The 18,883-nt window shown below is 42.9% G+C and overlaps 1 protein-coding gene across 2 annotated transcripts in view; it reads right to left on the bottom strand.

Annotated features, from left to right (window-relative positions):
- kdn (citrate synthase) overlaps positions 1 to 18,883 on the bottom strand; it is a 48,298-nt gene that overhangs the window by 19,852 nt on the left and 9,563 nt on the right. Inside the window, exons 1-5 of one of the 2 annotated variants that reach the window (XM_075887364.1) lie at positions 18,269 to 18,325; positions 9,518 to 9,571; positions 8,198 to 8,305; positions 5,878 to 6,075; positions 4,211 to 4,399 (exon numbers count right to left, since the gene is read on the bottom strand). In XM_075887364.1, coding sequence (XP_075743479.1) covers positions 4,211 to 4,399; positions 5,878 to 6,075; positions 8,198 to 8,305; positions 9,518 to 9,571; positions 18,269 to 18,313 — 594 coding nt within the window. In that variant the 5' untranslated portion in view covers positions 18,314 to 18,325. Of the gene's footprint in view, positions 1 to 4,210; positions 4,400 to 5,877; positions 6,076 to 8,197; positions 8,306 to 9,517; positions 9,572 to 18,268; positions 18,326 to 18,883 lie in introns of those variants that run through there. The other variant, XM_075887363.1, reaches the window with a different exon arrangement.

Below are 18,883 nucleotides of genomic sequence, written 5' to 3'. Positions count from 1 at the left end.
ACATGATGGCGACCATTTTCTGGGATTATTAAGGTTTGATCTTTGCCCACTACTTCGAAAAGGGCAAAACTGTGACAAGACCCTACTACACCAAATCACTAAGCCGGATCAATGCAACGCCGAATAGGAAAAATAAAACTGTCACAGTTGGTGAAGAAAACGGTGCTCTTCCACCATGACAACCCGCCAGCTCACACCTGCGCTGTCGTTGTGGCTAAGTTGGTCGGACTGGGCAACGAAGTGGTGCCCCATCCAACGTATTCTCCACATTTGGCCCTCAGTGATTTCTTTTTGTTTCCCAACTAAAAAGGTCGCTCGCCGGGCAAAAATTCTAGTCGAACGAAGAAGCTAACGCCGCCACCGAAGCCTACTTTGCAGCTCAGGAGAAAATGTACTTTTCGAATGGGATTAAGAAGTTGGAGGATCGCTGGGTGAAGTGTATAGTGTTGAAAGGGGACTGTGTTGAGAAATAAATCGACACCGTTCCCAAATTTTTCTTTTTCTTTTGATGGCTATACTAATCGCACAACTCTCTGTTGTTTAATAGCATCTAAGCCATTAATTCAGTCACATTTGGCCGTAGTTCGGATAATTCAGACGATCCTATAAGAACTCAGAGCACGAAGCGCTGGAATGCGAGACATGAAAGCACGAAACAGAATTCATGAACAGTCACAGGCCTTCGTGAAAGTTTGGTCGCAATCTGCAATCTTTCCCCGATTGCGTTGTTGGTGACAAAGGCTTACTTTTTAGTTGCTGTATGCAGACTCCTCACTCTCTTTCCAGCTGAATGCTCTCCACATCTTGGTCTTCAAAGTTGGGAAAAAGACTCAAAGCACACATGCAAGGCAGCCCAGTGCGTTGTACATTTGCACTGAGACAATGAGTTACATCTAGGCTTGTGTGAATAGTGATTTTGGTCGAACGTGAAAGGTATAAATCACTTATTATGCAGAAAAATGGGCATAGTTGTCATGACCCTACTAACCAACCTGCAGAATATATATATTTTTAAATTGAAAGCTTGTGCAACTGAATGCCATTCCTTTTGGTTCAGAGAAAGAGGAAACAACTTTAAACGGTAGCCGGATTTGACTTTTGGTAGAATTTAACTGATAACCTGTAAAATATGTTACGTTTTAAAATTAACTTACTTGGAGCATATAAGCTGGCATAAAAAACTTGTAAGCTTAAAAAATTATGAATTGATGTGAAGCCATTGTATTCATTAAAGGGGTACTGACACAAAAAATTTGGCCTCGCGTTTTTCTGCTACAGTGCGTTGCTGTAGGGCTGTTAGTCGAGACACGACACATTATTTGCTGCAGCACGCGACAGATAACTAGTTACAGGCCCCTTATTATTGATCAATTTCGATTTGAGAGAGTCCCAAAAACTGGGTGCAACTGTCGCCACCTAGCGTGTGCAACTCTTGACCATGTCAGCACGCAGAATTGTGATGCACTTTCGCACGATCCACATCGAGAATTACTTTCAAATAGGAAACGGCACTAGAATGTCGCCAAGCACAAAACTTTTAAAGTGTGCGCCACGGCCGCGCACTCGCAACCAGCCGCCGAGAAATATAAACTTCGGGAACTAACGCGGCAAACGAAAAATGACGGCTATGTCGTCATCATAACTTGTTTTGTTGACTGCAGCATGGTGACGTGAGGGAAGTAGAGCGTCCCCTCGGGGTCACCTCCGAAGGTGTCTATAGTGCTATGGACTGGGTCGCTCACGCAAACTTCAATATTAATTTAACATACCTTCCAAGCTATATTCCCTGTTGATATCTTGCAGATATCAATATGTTCTTGAGGATCGTTCCTGAGAATCGACCCCACAGGCTATCTTAGACCCAAAATTTTGTGTCAGTACCCCTTTAAACCTTGAGAGAATCGCTGCAGTGTGGATTTTCCTTGACTAGGTGTTTTCATAGCTTCGCACCCCTCTACTGCAGTGAAACCACCTTTACAAGAAGTTACATGTGGACTGATACTGTCGAGCCCGCTTACAAAGAACCTGAGCCTGATGCAGCATCCGTTCGCTGTATCCCGAAGTTCGTACTAAATAAAAAACAGCTTTTAAAGAAGTTGCGAGTGACAACACAAAATCTTTTGTGCAAAAATGTCCAAGATGCATGCGTTTCGAAAAGCAGAAGCAATAAGGGCGGTCTCAAATTTATTTCAAACGGCAGCGTGCTCTGTGCTGAGGACCGTGGCATATGCTGCATAAGGCAATGGCTTCCAAATTTTGTCGTTTTCGCAATCCGAGTTCTTCAAAAACGCTCTTGCCGCGTATTTCATTCACAAAGCCCTAATCCGTGCATGGTTCCACGGTGTCGGCATCATCATCGGCTGTAATGAAACCATCGCAACAGATGTCCCACTTGCTCTCCCATGTCGGAGTCAACGACGCGCTGCCACAAATCGCTGCCTCAGTGGTCCTGTTTGGAAGCTTCAGGCTCGGCATCGGGCCCGATGTCGACAAAGTCAGCTTCGCGAAGACGGCTTCGTGTGCATGTAGCCTTCACCACCGCCCACAAAATTTTCACCATTTCCACAGCTGAATACCGGGGACCCCCGAAGTGGCAAGTTGGCTGCCAGGTGGTCAACAGCTATGAGCAAGCGCTCCGCGACGCGGCACCTAACGCGCGGATTAGGCCCAAGCCAAGCGGTCACACTTTCAATGTTTTGTTGAGCGGCAAGAAAAAGCATGCAAGGCTTCCTGTCTGCCATCCTGACCACACACGCACACCGAGAGCGAGCACCAAGACGTGCAGGAAGGCGGCAGGTTGGGTAGCTTGCTTGAAAGGTCCGCGAAGCGTGCAACTCGCACGTGGTAAAACTTGAAAGAAGGCCTGCATGCACAGAGAGAAGTCTAAACATGGCCGCCTGGATCAGCGCGCGCGGCGGTGCTCAAAGAATTGTTTTGTTGCGCCGGCAAGTTTGCGTGGCCTCACCGTCTTCGATATTTCATCATTTGTTCTACACAAATTCACAGCCGTTTTTACGCTTCTGCAAGTGTGCGGAGGGCATGCTGAGCCGAGTGCAAAGTGAGCCAGAACAGGCCCTAAACACGAAACGAATCGCGAACCATCAGAGTGGGTGGGATAGCGTACGCGCCTGCACTAGAACGATACAATAGGACAAGATGCAGACGATCGAATACAGACGATGTTGGCAAATGGTTAGGTCACTCCAGGCCGGCGACGCCATCGGCAGTACCAGCGATTAAAAACTGGGGAGATTGCTGACTGGTCTTCGAAAGATCGGTGGCAGTGTGAAAACACGGACCGCATCTGGCGATGCGGGGTGCTCAGAGTAGCGGGAGGACAAAGGACGGAGGGATGCGCAACAAAAAGCGGTCGGAGAGAGCGGCAACTGGAGGGGCGCGGAGGCAGGGTCGGCGTTTAACAATAACAATCTATGGGCACCTTGCCGATGCCTGATCGATGGTCGAAAGTGGTTTCCCGGAAAATCAGCAGAGCGCCAACTCCGTTCGCTGTAACCGATTGGCGGCGTTTGGAGATGTTCGTTGTAAGTGCGATTTTTTGTCATTAAAGCAACGTATATTTTTGCGGTCACGCGTATATTGCTCGTTTTAAGCGAAAGTTCCTCTCAAGTGGGGCCTTTATATGCGAGCTAAACTCAATACACCTATTCATTTATCTCGAATACTTGGAAATTTTCAACAACTTAAATTCAGATCGAAGCAAATTCAAATACATTGAGATTCCTTCGAATATTGAAATTCACTTTCCACTCTATGCTCATTCATTTTCCACTCAATGACACCATTTACACTCATGCTGTTCTGTTCAACGTAGAGTTGTGTGAATGTCACATCATGCCTTGCCTTGAAACGGCCAAGTTTAGGTTGTCCTACTTTAAACACTCTTTTCCCTCAGGTATAGACTTGTATATAGAATTTCTTATGCAAGTACACATAAACTGCTTCTGAAACCTCTTATCCCTGCTTAAGCATATGTTTGACATTAACTGTTAACATTACCTGACATGAACTTTTGTCTCCTACTAAAATGAACTTGAGATCTCTGAATACAAAGTTTCGATACATTCTGTTTCTGTACTGAGTTGCCTAGCCCATTCAGTCCTTGGCATTTTGATGAAATGTGCACGATACGCTTCTGATTTAATATGCATTCTTTTCACCGTGCTATGCTCTTTGACCAGAGCGTGCTCACCTCCCAGTAGGTAGCCTTGGGCACGCCCTTGTTGTAGGCCTGCACAAACTTGCTCTCGGTGTTGCAGGCGGTGATGGCGCAGCTCAGCTGGGACATGGGGTGCACGTGCGAGGGGAAGTTGTTCAGCATGGTGACTACGTGCGAGGGAAGGTCCGCCTGCTGAGCCCATGTCTTGGACACCCACTTCACCTGCAAGCAGAGTTGAGGGCAACCGGAGTTGCTCTCCTTTAGCATCGACTTGGCGGGTTCTACCATTGCAGGAGTTCATCAATTGGTATTTATCCCTTTTTGAAGGCGGAGATCAAACAAAACTTCGTGCATGCATTTTTCTCTTTAAGTTTGCTATCAGTAGGGCCGCAAAGTTTTATTTTGAATATGATCTGCCAATGCACTTTGTTAAGAAAAGGCAATGACCATAAAATATGCCAGAGCCAATGACAGATGACTAGGTCTTACAGTACGAACCCACAAGTAAAAAAAAATATTTGTGTGAACACTTGTCAAAGAGCTTGTCCTGTCCTTACAGCAAGCTTTGTTTACTTCAAACACATACTGGTATCATTACACAAAAGACAATACCAGACATACAAATATGAGCCATTGTTTGTAGGCAAAAGTATAACAATGAAAACAATCATGCCATACCAAGTGGCCCAAGTCGGAGCAAAATATTAATGCAAGTTATCAGTTAGAAAGGGTGCAAAGAGAATAGCCAGCAGTCGGAGTGTCGGTGGGAGGCAGTAAAATGCACTATAATGTACTAATTGCATTGGTGGTGCCAATAAAACAATACCAATAAAACTTCTACCAATACCAATAAAACCAATAAAACAATCCTACTAGTTTTCTTTCTAGGGTCATGTTCTCTTTCAGTGTCTTAACAATACAACAGCTTTCACTCTCCTATATTTACAAAAACAAGAACTTAGATGAGCTTGTACTAGTGAGTGATCGGCATAACAGCGCAGGTAAGGCATAGGAAATGGAGACGGCTAGACGACCAAATGGGCACTGACTATGATCTAACATGCAGTTAGAGTCTGGTTGGCATGATTGTTCTATTCAGACGTGCACTACTTTGAATATCAAGTTTTGTTTGTTCTTGTGTGGTGCTTTGTTAGCATTGAACTGAATTGAATAGACTTAACTTGCAATAAGGTTGCGAGGACCAATAAGGTTGCGAGGAGGTTGCGAGACAAAAAAAAGCTGCATGGAGCAGCTTGAGAAGAACTTAGCCACCTCATACACTGGACGGTTTCACAGCGATCAAACGAAAGCACACAGTATACATAATGTATGAACTCAGAGAGAAAGAGCACAGTTAGAATTAGTAAGCAAGGTTATCGTGGAAACATTTCGTGCATTTGAAGTGAAAAAAGAAAAATAGGCGTGGTGATGAAGACAAGAGTAAAATAAAAACAGACAAACTTATGGCTGCACAAGCAATCAAATATGCCGCGTAGTCATCTAGAAACGACAGAATGTGTGCTTGAGTTGCAGGGTTGTTTCATCCCGTCTTTATTCCAGCTGTTTGCCAAATTCTCACAACAGCATGTTCATGTTGTACTACGATGCAGTTATCTCCATCCTAAATTTTGAACCTCGGGGTTGTTAACCAGCCCCCTAAGAACTTATCCGGAAAGCGAGAGGGAGCAGGAATGACACACCTGCTCGGGTGTGGGGATATCACCAGTGAGAAGGAGCCAGAAGAGGCCCTCAGGAAGGGGCTCTTCACCGCCAGGCGCCTTGGGCAGCAGCTTGCGGATCTGTGGGATCGAGTAGTCGCGGAAAGCAATACCCTCCTCGGGGTCCAGGTGGGACGTCTCCGTCACCAAGCCCTTGATGCCTCGCATGCCACCGTAGACCTGCAATCACGCCACAACACGCCATGAGACAAGGCACTGCAAAGCTCTAGGGCAAGCCCTTGAAAAAGGTAATTTGTGTGGAGAAGGCGAAATTGTGGTTGAAAGAATGCTGCACACCTGGGCAAGAGCAGGCAAATTGGAAACTGAAATTTCACCGTGTTCTAAAATTTGCGTAGCCAATTCCAAACGGCTTACAAGGTAGCTCTAGTGATTTAATACTTACACACAGAGGAATCACTCCTCAACAAGAAAGAATAACACACCACGTACACTTTGCACTTGGCTTTCTCCTGCTTCGTGACCACTGTATACAGATAATACACTACACTCTCAGTAAATTAAAATCTTTTGAATGGAATCAATGCTCGAAAGAAATAAATTCTTCTAACATGATTAGTTTCGTACTTGCATTGTGCATCCCTGTTCATCTTTCTATAAGTGGAACCAAATGGAACACATTTTCCAGGTCCCTACAGGTTCCATTTAATGACCGTACACTACAGGAGCACACGATAACTTTGAGTTTAACTTTGCTTACAAAGATCAAAAAGCGAATCTCGACGGAGAACACCTGAACAGTAGAGGGGATACAAGAAAACATGGAAGGAGCGGAGAACAATGCCAACAAAGCTGGCTCCCAGAGAAATCGATCGTATGAGAATGCTACCAAAGGCATTGTCCCACGAAATGTAAAAAGAAAAAATTTGGATGAGAAATAACACTTGAGTGAGCTTTTTATCCCATGTGAGAAGAAAACAACCCAAGAGTAAGATGACAGCCAACAATAAAAAATTCCGCCATATCCACGAAGTGAATGATGATGAGTGGGCGAAGCTCCGGAGGTAAACCTGGTAAACCATGAATCCTCTGTACATTTTGCCCACTCGATTTTATTACATCGCTCCCCCTAGCGTACGTCGCCGCATTAAATCGAACGATTGCCTTCAACCAATGACACGTGCCATATGTGACATCATTCCTATTTTATAAGATCTCGCGTCTTTCATCAACTACAAGTACCGCTTTCTAGTTTATAACATCTTGCATCTTTTCATCATCAGCTACAAGTACCACCATCTAGTAAACACTACAAGAACTAAACGAGAGGTGGCTACATACAGGAGACGGTACCGCCATCTAGTGAACACTGCAAGAACTAAACTAGAGGTGGCTACATACAGGCTACAGGGGACGCACAGCCCACGCCCTAAGGAGCTTCGCCCCTAAAAAACAACAGAAAGCCATCAGCAAACAAAGATAGCCCAATTTGATTATTTATAACACGTGTACAGCTATAAGGCACGACACTGAAGGTTCACTTGCGATTTTCGGAGAGCAAGACAGTCAGGTGGTGTAGAAGGAAAATAGAGAACGCTTCTGGAATGCCGGTAAAAGTCTTGGTTCACTGAGTAACCTCCCAAACTGTGCAATGAGTGCCCCATCTACTTGAGATGTGGACTAATTTGTTGAATATTGAGCAATAGTTGTGAGTCGTCCAAAATTTTCTTCTAAGTGAAGGAGCTCTCACAAAGGCGTGAGAATGACAGCTGACTGGCTAGTGAGAGAAGCTGTTCTATAGGACAATAAGCAAGGAAAGTTTCACTTAACAAAACTTGCAACGTTTTCAGACCACTTGCGTGCACACACAAATGAAATATATGACCGGTGAGCTTGCCCCCCGCACGTTCCCTTTGTTTGGCCCACAGGTGTATGACAGGTGCTATGAATACAAATAAACTACGCAAGTGTGCAATATTCTGTATTCACATTTGTTATCTTTTTGTATACGGCCCCCATGTCCTCGCAGATAATGTAGTTTAGCTTGCAACCTATGCACCAAGCCCAACATATTAATTGTGTTAAAGATTTTGCTATACCAGAACGTCAATTCAATTAGTACAGTACAACAGTCAGAGAAACAACGAGCAGACAAATACACCTCAGATGCTAGGCTGTCCCTAAAACCATACCTGTTAAATAAAAACTGCATTGATTGTACTTATTGGCTACTTCTTGATGGTAACTCAATACACAAGCTTTGAAGATGACTGGCTCATCTCATGGAGCCACAGAAGTGACTGACCGCCGCATTCTAGGAAGGCAAAAGAATCGGCTCACGTACCATGTCAATGGTGACCTCTCCGATGACCTGGCTGCCGCATTTCTGCCGGAACTCCTTGACCTGAGACTGGAATGTCTTGATCTTGTTGGCCATCAGGCCTTTCAGGTCCTACACACAAACAGAGACACATTTCAATTTGTCTGGGGATTGCATCATGTCAAGCTACTCTTTGAACAAAGGGCGAGCAGCTATCGCCAACACTAATACTAACTGCATTTAACTTGTCCATTGGCATAACTTATTTCTAGCAGCATTATCACAATGTTAACCTTTATTTCGGTAGCTTTTCTACCAGGCACTTTCTCACAATTCCAGGACATCTGATTTCTGCATCTGAACACAATGCCTCAAAGCTTCATTGCATTAGTACATATGAAATGCTTTTATGAGAGATTAACTATAACAATTTCAAGCATGACAGAAGTTACACAAATCTAGAACCACCTAACCTAACATTTCTTCTTGCTTTCTTCTACAACGAAACGGGCTTGGACAATCGCTACCATGCCACGCATGGCCCTTGAAAAGTTTACTACAATACAGGCACAGTACAGAACAATTGGGCTTGTGTCAGGGCAGCACCTGCAAACCACACATCCATTAACATTAGGTACGCATATTATTCAAGCGAGACTGCAGGAGAAGTTTTTACCGTTTTCTTAAAAAGCATAAATAGAGGTCTGCAGGCTATTTTTCAATACATTAATTGAAAAAATCTAAGCAGCTGCACGGGCAATACATCTGAAAATTACTAAATTAGTTGCCCCGTGATGGTGAAGCATAGAGTTTACTGATGCAACGGCCCAGTCTAGCGAAACAGCACGTGACAGTTGGCTCATATATCATTAAATGGTATTCACCGTGTTGAAACCGAACAGTCTTGTACAATACACTAATGTGGAGTGTGGACAATATCACAAGCAGGAAATGAATGAGAATGCAAGAACATCGAAAGTTGTGTTCTTGTTTTGCATGCTTGGACAAGGCCGAGCCTACAAAACAGAGAACTCATGGAATGAGGTAAGGCACACACACGGACACCAGAAACAAAACGAACGACCAGTGGGACAACACAAATGCACATTTGCGTAGTGTCATCACGGCGGTTGACCTAAACAGCTATCTCTCACATGAACACGCATATGTGCCAAACTGGCTTTGGCACCGTCATCCCTGACAATGCGCACCTTTAATGCAAAACATATGCATCTTCTGGTTCTTTTCGTCTTGTGCCCATGTCCACATGCCTTACCTTCTCTCAAAATAAATCACTATTAATAACTAGCAAGACTTTCCGATGTTCGGGAGAACTTTGCTCACCGTGGAGTCTGCAGAGATATTCCTGGAGAACACAGAGAGCGCTGGGAGGCATTTCTGCAAGCAGAGAAGGATGGAGCACGATTAAGTGCACAGAAAAACAACACAAAGTAGGCTGAAGTAATATTTTGGAGAGGAAATTTATTGAAGGCCTATTTTGTCTGTTGTTGTAAACCCCAAAGAGGGCTTTTACAGAGGTGAAAATAAATACAGTTATTCAAGGAATCATGCAATGTTTTGCTCCAAGTTTAGCATGAGATGACCAGACAGTATTTATAGAAAATGACACGCAGAAAAGAGAGGCAAGTACACTCAAGTTGCACGCATTACCAGACTCTTTTTGATCACGTCATTTCTTTTATAAATACTCTCCGGTCATTTCATGCTAAACTTGCAGGGAAACATGGCACAATTTTTCGAATAGCTGCATTTGCTTCCACTCCTGTAAAAGAAGAACAGGAAGACAGTTCATTTGATCGCAAGTAAATGTACACCGATATTGTGCACAACATAACAAGAAAATACATGTCACAACACATTCACATCAGAGAAAATAAATAATCAGAGCAGTAATGGAACTTGTTAGGTGCGTTCTGAATATTTTTTAATGTTGAATTAGAAAAATCTGTATTTTGATTACCCTTGGCTAATCGTGATTGGATCTAGCCTCAAGCTATTGCATGAATTCTTGTTTGGGAACTTCAATCATGAGAACAAGATTCCCACCTTTTTTTTTTTTTCCAGCCATCAAACCACTTTTTGCTCGCAGGACCCATTCTTTCATGCACTACATCAAAAACGTGCCATTTCAGTGATAACCCTTTAAACAATGAGGCTATGATTTTTTTTTTTTTGTGCAGTAAGAGCTAAAATTGCAAATGGCGGAGAGATGATAGAGTTGCCATGTTTTTCAAATACCCCTAGTTCAGCAACATATGCGTATCAAAAGTCAGCTGATCGGTATTACACCATTAGTCATTCCCTTTTTGTTCCCGAAATAAAACGATCAAAGATAACACACGACACAGCTCATATAGGGTGCCTCTGTCAAACTTCAGTGACACGAACACTACTGAACATAACTTCATTTTGTATCATGAATGCAATCACCAAACCTGTATAAAACCTCACGCTCACTACAAAAATTCAGTTTACTTCACACAACACCGATGCGTAGCTTAAGCAGTTGCAATTTTGGGACAGGTCTGCACAGAAAAAAAAAAAAATAAAGAGAAGGAGAAAAAAAAGAGGTGCAGATGAACGGCATTCAGTTTGACAGCAGGTGCGTTATATGTCGGATAACGCAGCAATATGTTTTGGTCAACTCGCATGACCTGCAAATGGATTGCTCTTGCGAACTGAGTGAATTCGACACCGTGAGTGAATTCGACACCATCTGTTCGTCAGGCAATATGCAATTTAAATAGATGCGTTTGATGAAGCATAAAGAAAAAAACAAATCCAAATACTGCGTAATGATAGTCTCATTCGGAACAAAGAGCATCTGTAAGCTATATACTGTGCTTGAGCTCTATTAATGTTGCCATCACAAAACTTTGTCCCAAGGACATAGAGAAGCTGACGGACACTGTCATATGTACTATATATTTTGTATGACAAACAACAGCAAATAAAGTTTCCATGTGAACAATTTATTTTCAAAAATATTAGGTCAAACTTATGTGCATAGAGAAGTGACAACTGTTAACAAGAACATTCTCTGTATAAAGACATAACCAATGAGATGTTGAACATCGTGTGTCGATGTTATTTTACCAAAAATTTTTACCACAAACAAATATAAAAGGCAGGTGTGAAATTGAACAATATTAAAAATTTTCCATGACCACTAGTCATGACGACCAAAAAACACATTTTGTGAAAAATGTCTTAGTATGCCTTTAAAAAAAATACCACCAGGCCTGCACGGAAGATGCAACACTGCCACAGCAAAAGCTGGTAGAGTGGCCTTTCACAGCCCCCTTTTTTTAGCACTATTTGGTTGGCTGCTACAAGCACACTTGCAGGGTACCTACTATGCCATTAATCATTGTGTAGTAGGCAGACATTCATCATGCCATCCATTGTCATTCTTCAGAGAAGCGTGGTACACGCTGCACACTTGTAAGAAACTTTGTGCAATTGTTTTGTGCTGTGGCTGACGACGAAGAATTATGCCAGACGCTTACGTAATCACCGCAATCACCCACAGTGGGTGTGCACCAGTGCACCAGTTAATAGGTGCACATGATCGAGCTTTTGTAGAGGGTCAGAGCATTCAATGGCACACTCGTTGCACAATTTGCATTGTCCGATGCCTGGTTGTTCCTTTGCTGTTCTAAAACGCTTTATTACTCATATTTACGCAATTCCTTTCCCAACATCAAGCCTGCCTAAGGTCAGTTTGCAAAGGTGTTCTAAGCACCGGCGTGGCTCAGTGAGTGGTAGAATACTGGGCCGGCACACAGGAGACCCGAGTTGGAATTCCATTGTGTCCTTGGTGTATTTTATTTACCAAGTTCCTTTTCTTATTTCTAGCGATAGTGGTTATAGACACCGGCGGCGGTTGGTCAACTACGACGCCCACGTGGCCTGTGTTGTGATCTCATGCCAGCTTTCGCTTTAAGAAAGAAGACGGGTAGTACTGCCACCATTCTAACACCAGCTCACAGCAAAATCAATTTCTTGCAGCTTCTGCTCAAGCCCAATTATTTTAAATGGATGCTAAAGAGCGAAACGATTTCTTTTGTCTTACAAAGTCATTCTTTATCAAAACAAAAAACACCATGCTTGTGGTCAGAACACACTTGTTAAAGCGAGGAAGTGAGTACAAAGAAAATATGAGCGACGACCCAGAGGTTTCCGCACTGTTCACCGTCCTGTCACAAACATTCGCAGTTTTCAATAGGAAAAAATGAAATGTCCTCTAAGGGGACTACAGACTTGACATACCAAGCTCAAGGAAATTTCGTAGTGCTAATGGCACCAAAATACAAATACACTTTGAAACCCATGACATCACAGCCAGTAAAATGAAATTTAAAAACGAAAAGTGGGACTTGATTTTCTCCACTATTAATAAACATATAATGATAAAATTAACTACAGTTTTTTATAGTACAATTTATCAATCTAGATGAGTAATTATTTCTACTGTGTCCCTCTATTTAACCATTGAGACTAACAACCTTACAGTGAAATTTTGAACATAGGAATTCGCTTCAAAATACACGATTTCACGCTTTCCCAAAGTGGTTATGGTGTGAATCAAACAGAAAAGTTTCACCCTCGATTTCTTTTCTAATTATTAATCTCTCACACTGCCAAAGCATCAAAAATAAATTTATAAAAGCATACCACAACATTCTGTCTAAAATGATTTTATTTAATGCATCACCTTGGTGTCCTAGAATTAATCATATGGTGGTTTTGGGACGTTAAACCCCACAAATCAATCAATGGTGTCCTAGAGTAAAAAAAAATCAGAATGGAGGGTTATAATTATGTAGGGGTACACAAAAGTTGACATTAAAATAACTGCGCATTGCTGAATTTCTTCAAGTTTCGTGCATGAGCATTACATCAGAGCATTGGCGAGAGGACTTGTAATGCTATAAACTCGTCATGTTAAAAACCTTTTGAAGCAGCTGTTCATTGGTCAGTCTGATAATGGAGTGGGCAGTAGACCATGCAACATGGCCTTATCATACAGAGAGCTTCATACTTCGAAATCGATATCCTTTATCACATGAGCATAAATGCAATTTATGCTGTTGCTATTCTGTCATCCTTATCGTGGCAAACAAGAGAAAAGCCCGCCGTAATTACCACGCGTCAAAATAAATACTGCCAACACTATTTAAAACAGCGATGACATAATTTTTACCAGGCTCGATTTTTTTTGGCTGCATTAATGGGAGATGCAAGTAAAAAAATGAAGCTATGTTTCTAATATTACACATTCCTCATTTTCATTTGCTTTCACAAATTTTGTTTCCCTACTTTCATGCAAAAAACAAACAAACAAACTGAAATTGGTAACTAAACTCAAAGCACGTTGAAAGCCCTTTCAAAGAGCACTAAAAGGCTAATAAAAACTAAAAAGAGTTCATTGTCAGAGTCCCCCGGAAATCGTCACCATGCCGCTTGCCACTGCATTTCGCATGAGGAGTTCACTAAAGCTACATGCTCAAAATAACCAACATTGCCAAGCTCTTATGATAGAAGAAATCATCTTGAAACACATATCTTTTTTGCATAGATGATGTTTCACTTTACCTTTATAATGCGTTTTTCTCAAGGTCTATTTTTCGGACATGGTGTTTAGACATCATGTTTATGGTCCTTCCGATATTTCGATTGAAATGAAATTTTTCCCCATATATTCTTTAACATGTGAAGGGTGCAAGTATCTCTTTGAACTTGATATGGCCTGTATAATTATTACAAACCTAAGTATGAGCAATAATTATGAGCCGAGAATTCTAGGAATTCTCAAATTACAATTTTTTTGTTCACTAATTGTCTTATAAGTCTTTATACTTCTTGCAGATTTATCGCACAAAAATTTTGTCCGAAATGACATACTTTACAGATTGTCATGGCATAAAACAAAAACAGTGCAAGTTACTAAAAACTTAATTACATATTTAAATTTCATTTGCTTACACTACATAGTAACAACTTTTTTTTAATGCGAAGCATTTCTTAGAGAACTTCGGCGACTTTGAGCGTATCTATCATTCTAGCCGCCTACGACTTTTAGCTCTCCTGGCCGTTTCGATAATGGTATCAATACCAAACTTCGTATGGCATACCATGACTGTATGAAGAACCTATTTCACTAGTCATTACATGAAAATTGACACGTAAGTCATGATTTACATTTCGTCGTCCTGCAGCTCTTGCGATGGTTTCGTTCACATGGCATGTTGCAAAAAGAGTATGGTATGACATGATTGCATGGCGAACACAAGCGACCGACCCTAACATGAAAATCATGACATGCGTGTCATGTAACAACATGACTACAATCGACACACATGATGTGCTCGCATCAGTTTCGCTAACGTCACTTATACCGAACTTGGTATTACGGTACGTGAATGGATGACGAAGGTGTGTGACTGGTGCAAACATGATAAGCATGAGATTCATGTCATGTAAGAACGTGACTACATGCCACACTCATGATGCGCTGGCAGCGTTTCGCTAGCTTCACTTATGCCAAATTTGGTATTACAAGGCGTGAATGGATAATAAAGATATGATACTGGTGCAAACATGATAAGCGTGTCATCTAACAACATGACTACATGCTACGCTCATGATGCACTCGCAGCCCTTTCGCTAGCTTCGCATGTATCAGACTCGGTATTACGCGACACAAACGGACGACATAGGTAGATGACACATTCAAACAGGATAATGACGACATGCATGTCATGTAACAACATGCCTACAAGCCACATTCATGACGCGCTCGCGGCCATTTCACTAGCTTCACATATGTCAAATTTGGTATTATGTGACGCCAATAAATGACGAAGGTATCTGACTGGTACAAACATAATAATCATGAGATGTGTGCCATGTCAGAACATGACTACAACCACAGTGAAGGCGCCAATACATTTCGACATGGCGCGGTGCGGGCGCTCGCTGGCGTTCATTTCGTCGCGTCACTCAGGCGTTGCCACGCTGCGTTGCTTCAACGTAAGCGCGTTTCAGCGCGTCCGGCATCCCTCTGTCACGAAAAGAGGGGGACGCAGTGTTGTATCGGTAACGCATCGGCATACAGTATTGTTACTGTATAGCATCGGTACGACATGCAGCATGTCGCGTTTCATGCCGGTTGCCGTCAGGGCGCGTCGACGGACGCTGGTCGGGCCTGGCGTCAGACTATAGAGTACTCGCGTTTTGGTAACGTAGCGTTGCTGTGCCTAGCGTTGCCGCGCGTCAACGCTAAATTGGAGTATATTTGGCCCTTCATGATACGCTCGCGGCCGTTTCGCTAGCTCCACATATACCAAATTTGGTGTTTAGTGACGTCATTCGATGATGAAATATATGACTGGTGCTAACATGATAATCCTGACACGCGTGCCATGTAAGAACATGACAACATACCACGCTCATAGCGTGCTCGCGGCCGTTTCGTTAGCTCCACATATACTAAATTTGGTATCACGTGACGTGTGTAGATGACGAAGGTAAACGACACATCCAAACATGATAATCATGACATGGAAGTCATGTGCGACATCATGTACCTCTACCTCGTAACGTTGTGCTGCTTTTACTGTGACATATCAATGTTTTTCATTCATGCTTCGCATATCATCGATTCCCAGGGTACGCGAGATCTGCCAATTTTTTTTCAAAGTGCACCTTCCCTTAAATGGAAGTACAGGTTCGTTATAAATCTTTCCTTCGTGCGAGTGCTACAGCTAGCATCTGTTAGTTTCACTTGAACAGACATGAACAAAGTGGTTGTTTATTTTTTTTATTAAGCAACACCATAGCATCTTTTACTGCCGTAGTACAGTTTTATAATTATTTACGTATCACACACAAAAATAAGATAAAATATCAGTGCATTTCCTCCCACCAAATTTCTGATGCAAAATTATTTATTCGTTTCTATTACATCTGTTAACAAAACAGCATCCCTTGAGGCTTTCTGACACTATTACAAAATTGTACAAAGACAACTAACAATACATTTTATCAGCTGGAAATCAAGTGGAACGTGGAGATTGTTGTGCTTCTTTGCTGCAGTTGAGCTGGATAAAATAGGAACTACATGTATAATGTGAACCTTGCACACTTAAGTGCAACGCTCTGAGCTCTCAGACAGAGCCCCGTCGCGGTGGTCTAGTGGCTGAGGTACTCGGCTGCTGACCCGTAGGTCGTGGGATCAAATCCCGGCTGTGGCGGCTACATTTTCGATGGAGGCGAAAATGCTGTAGGCCTGTGTACTCAGGCCTACAGCATTTGGGTGCACGTTAAAAAACCCCAGGTGGTCAAAATTTCCAGAGCCCTTCTCTATGGCGTCTCTCACAATCATACGGTGGTTTTGGGACATAAAACCCCACATATCAATCGAGCCCTCAGACAGAGGTAACTGACAGAATAGGACTGCAAGCCAATATTTGGCATGAGTGAACAATATTCAGAAATTTAACATTATAGGTGGCTCATTAAAAAGCAATGGCTTGATCTTGATGTCAAGTGAGAAACTTACACATACCAATTAGGTGAACATATACCCTACACTACAAATAATGAATAGCACTAGCCCTTCAAAAATTCAACATTATAGGTGGCTCATTAAAAAGCAATGACTTGATCTTGATGTTAAGTGAGAAACCTACACATACCAATTAGGTGAACATATAGCCTACATTACAAATGATGAATAGCACTAGCCCTTAAAGGGATCCTGAAACATTTTTTTTGAAATTTCGTCAGTGTTTAGGCTAGAGTATCATCAAATCATTTACACTACAAACTTAGTACAAACTTGGCAACACGCCCTGTACCAAGTCTGCTGCCAACAATTATACCATGTCCTTCATTTCACCCATGCAGTGTCTCATTAACTCCATGAGACATGCTGGAGACCACAGAGCTCTTGCGAGCACATTCAGTGATTTTAGCCTTACCAAGCTACGACCCCAGAGATTGCACGCCAACTAGTTCACGCAATCTCTGAGGCCATCACCCAGTGTGCCGGGCAGTGCAAATGCTGTCTAGCCACAGAAGTGAAGAGTGCAAAGTTGTTGATATCTGCTCTTACAGGTTCCACCACTCTACCATTCAATCTCATTTAGGAGCATTCCACAGCCAATCAGATCAGCAGGCTGGGTTATGTCGCACTACCAGAGGATGTGGTACTGTGAATGGGTAGTTGAAAAGGTGTCTGGCTGAGCCTCAGTAATCAGCGGTGATTCGCAGCTTTAAAACATTTCAATGAATAACACAGTTTACACAGGTAGCCTAACTCAGTCGGCAAATGACCCTTAGGACTTGGTGTACCAGCCCAATGTATTAGTACAAAATCCTGAAAACAGGAGTAGTGGAGGGCTCTGGAAATTTTGACCACCTGGGGTTCTTTAACGTGCACCCAAATCTGAGTACACGGGCCTACAACATTTCCGCCTCCATCGGAAATGCAGCCGCCGCAGCCGGGAATCGAACCCGCGACCTGCGGGTCAGCAGTTGAGTACCTTAGCCACTAGACCACCGCGGCGAGGCAGCATGCCTACATGCAGAATAAATCAGAATGTCCATTGCGAAACACAGTGTGATCCAGGACGAAGTTCATTTGTGGTGAAGGTGGGTCAGCTGGCAGATACAAGGTCTCACCTTCAATATGCACTCTATAAAGTGCAGCATTGTCGAAGTAAGACAACGTCAATACTATGTTGTGTATTATGACCCACATGACTTGCCTAGAGACTATTTTCGAAACGGAATGCATATTCAGACTGTGCCTTGGCTTATTATCTCTCCTCTGTTGCACGAAGTTATGAATGAAGAAAAAAAGCATGCATAAAGCAAAATGTGTAAAGAAAGTCAAGCTATGGAGATGATGAATAAGAAGCTGGTGACCTAGCAAAGTCAAGGCCCGACCTTCCGACAAGGCCATGCAAACGAGAAGGGTGCGAGAGAAAAAGAAGGGCAGAAAATAAAAAAATAAGAGGAAGTGGAGAAAAATCTATCTACAGCACAGTTGCCACACGCACAGACCTCTGGAGGGCAGCAAGAATCACCGTCCGAAAGGTGCAGCATCATCTGCTGCGCACGTGTCTCCTCGAGTCACGCAGACAGTGTCAAGGTCCTCAACACACAAGACGGTCACTACCAACACAGTTTACTCTCAGCAAGAACGCAGCCAGTTTCGAGCAAGCCGACGCAGCAGTGCTCACATCTGTCTTCGTATTCTCGCGAGTGTGCAGAACAGACGATTGGAGGTCACAGTCGCGGCAGCTGTGCATATGCACAGTGCGTGAGTCTTGGCTTTGAGCCCTCCGAATAAGAGACGACTGACAACCACCCCTCCCCCTCTCTATGGCAACGAGCCAGACGCTTTGCAGGCTCCCCCTTGTTGGGCAGTATCAGAATAGAAAGTAGGAGTTTTCTTTCTTTTCCCATGCTGTGAACAAGGTGAGAGAAATGCTCAGAGCTTTGGGTAATGCACACGCACATATATTCAAGAAAAAAATGGGGAATGTAAGACGTTGGACTAGCACAGTATGTGAAAGTGGCAAGATGTGGTAGAGCAGCACAATCCCATGATGCTTTAAATCAGATGGAAGTTGTTTTATTGCAATGTTCATGGGTTACAGGTTTGCTTACACGTGG

This window comes from Rhipicephalus microplus, chromosome 1 (assembly GCF_043290135.1).
Source record: "Rhipicephalus microplus isolate Deutch F79 chromosome 1, USDA_Rmic, whole genome shotgun sequence".
NCBI classification, from domain to species: domain Eukaryota; kingdom Metazoa; phylum Arthropoda; class Arachnida; order Ixodida; family Ixodidae; genus Rhipicephalus; species Rhipicephalus microplus.
This window is presented reverse-complemented; position numbering and strand designations above follow the sequence as displayed.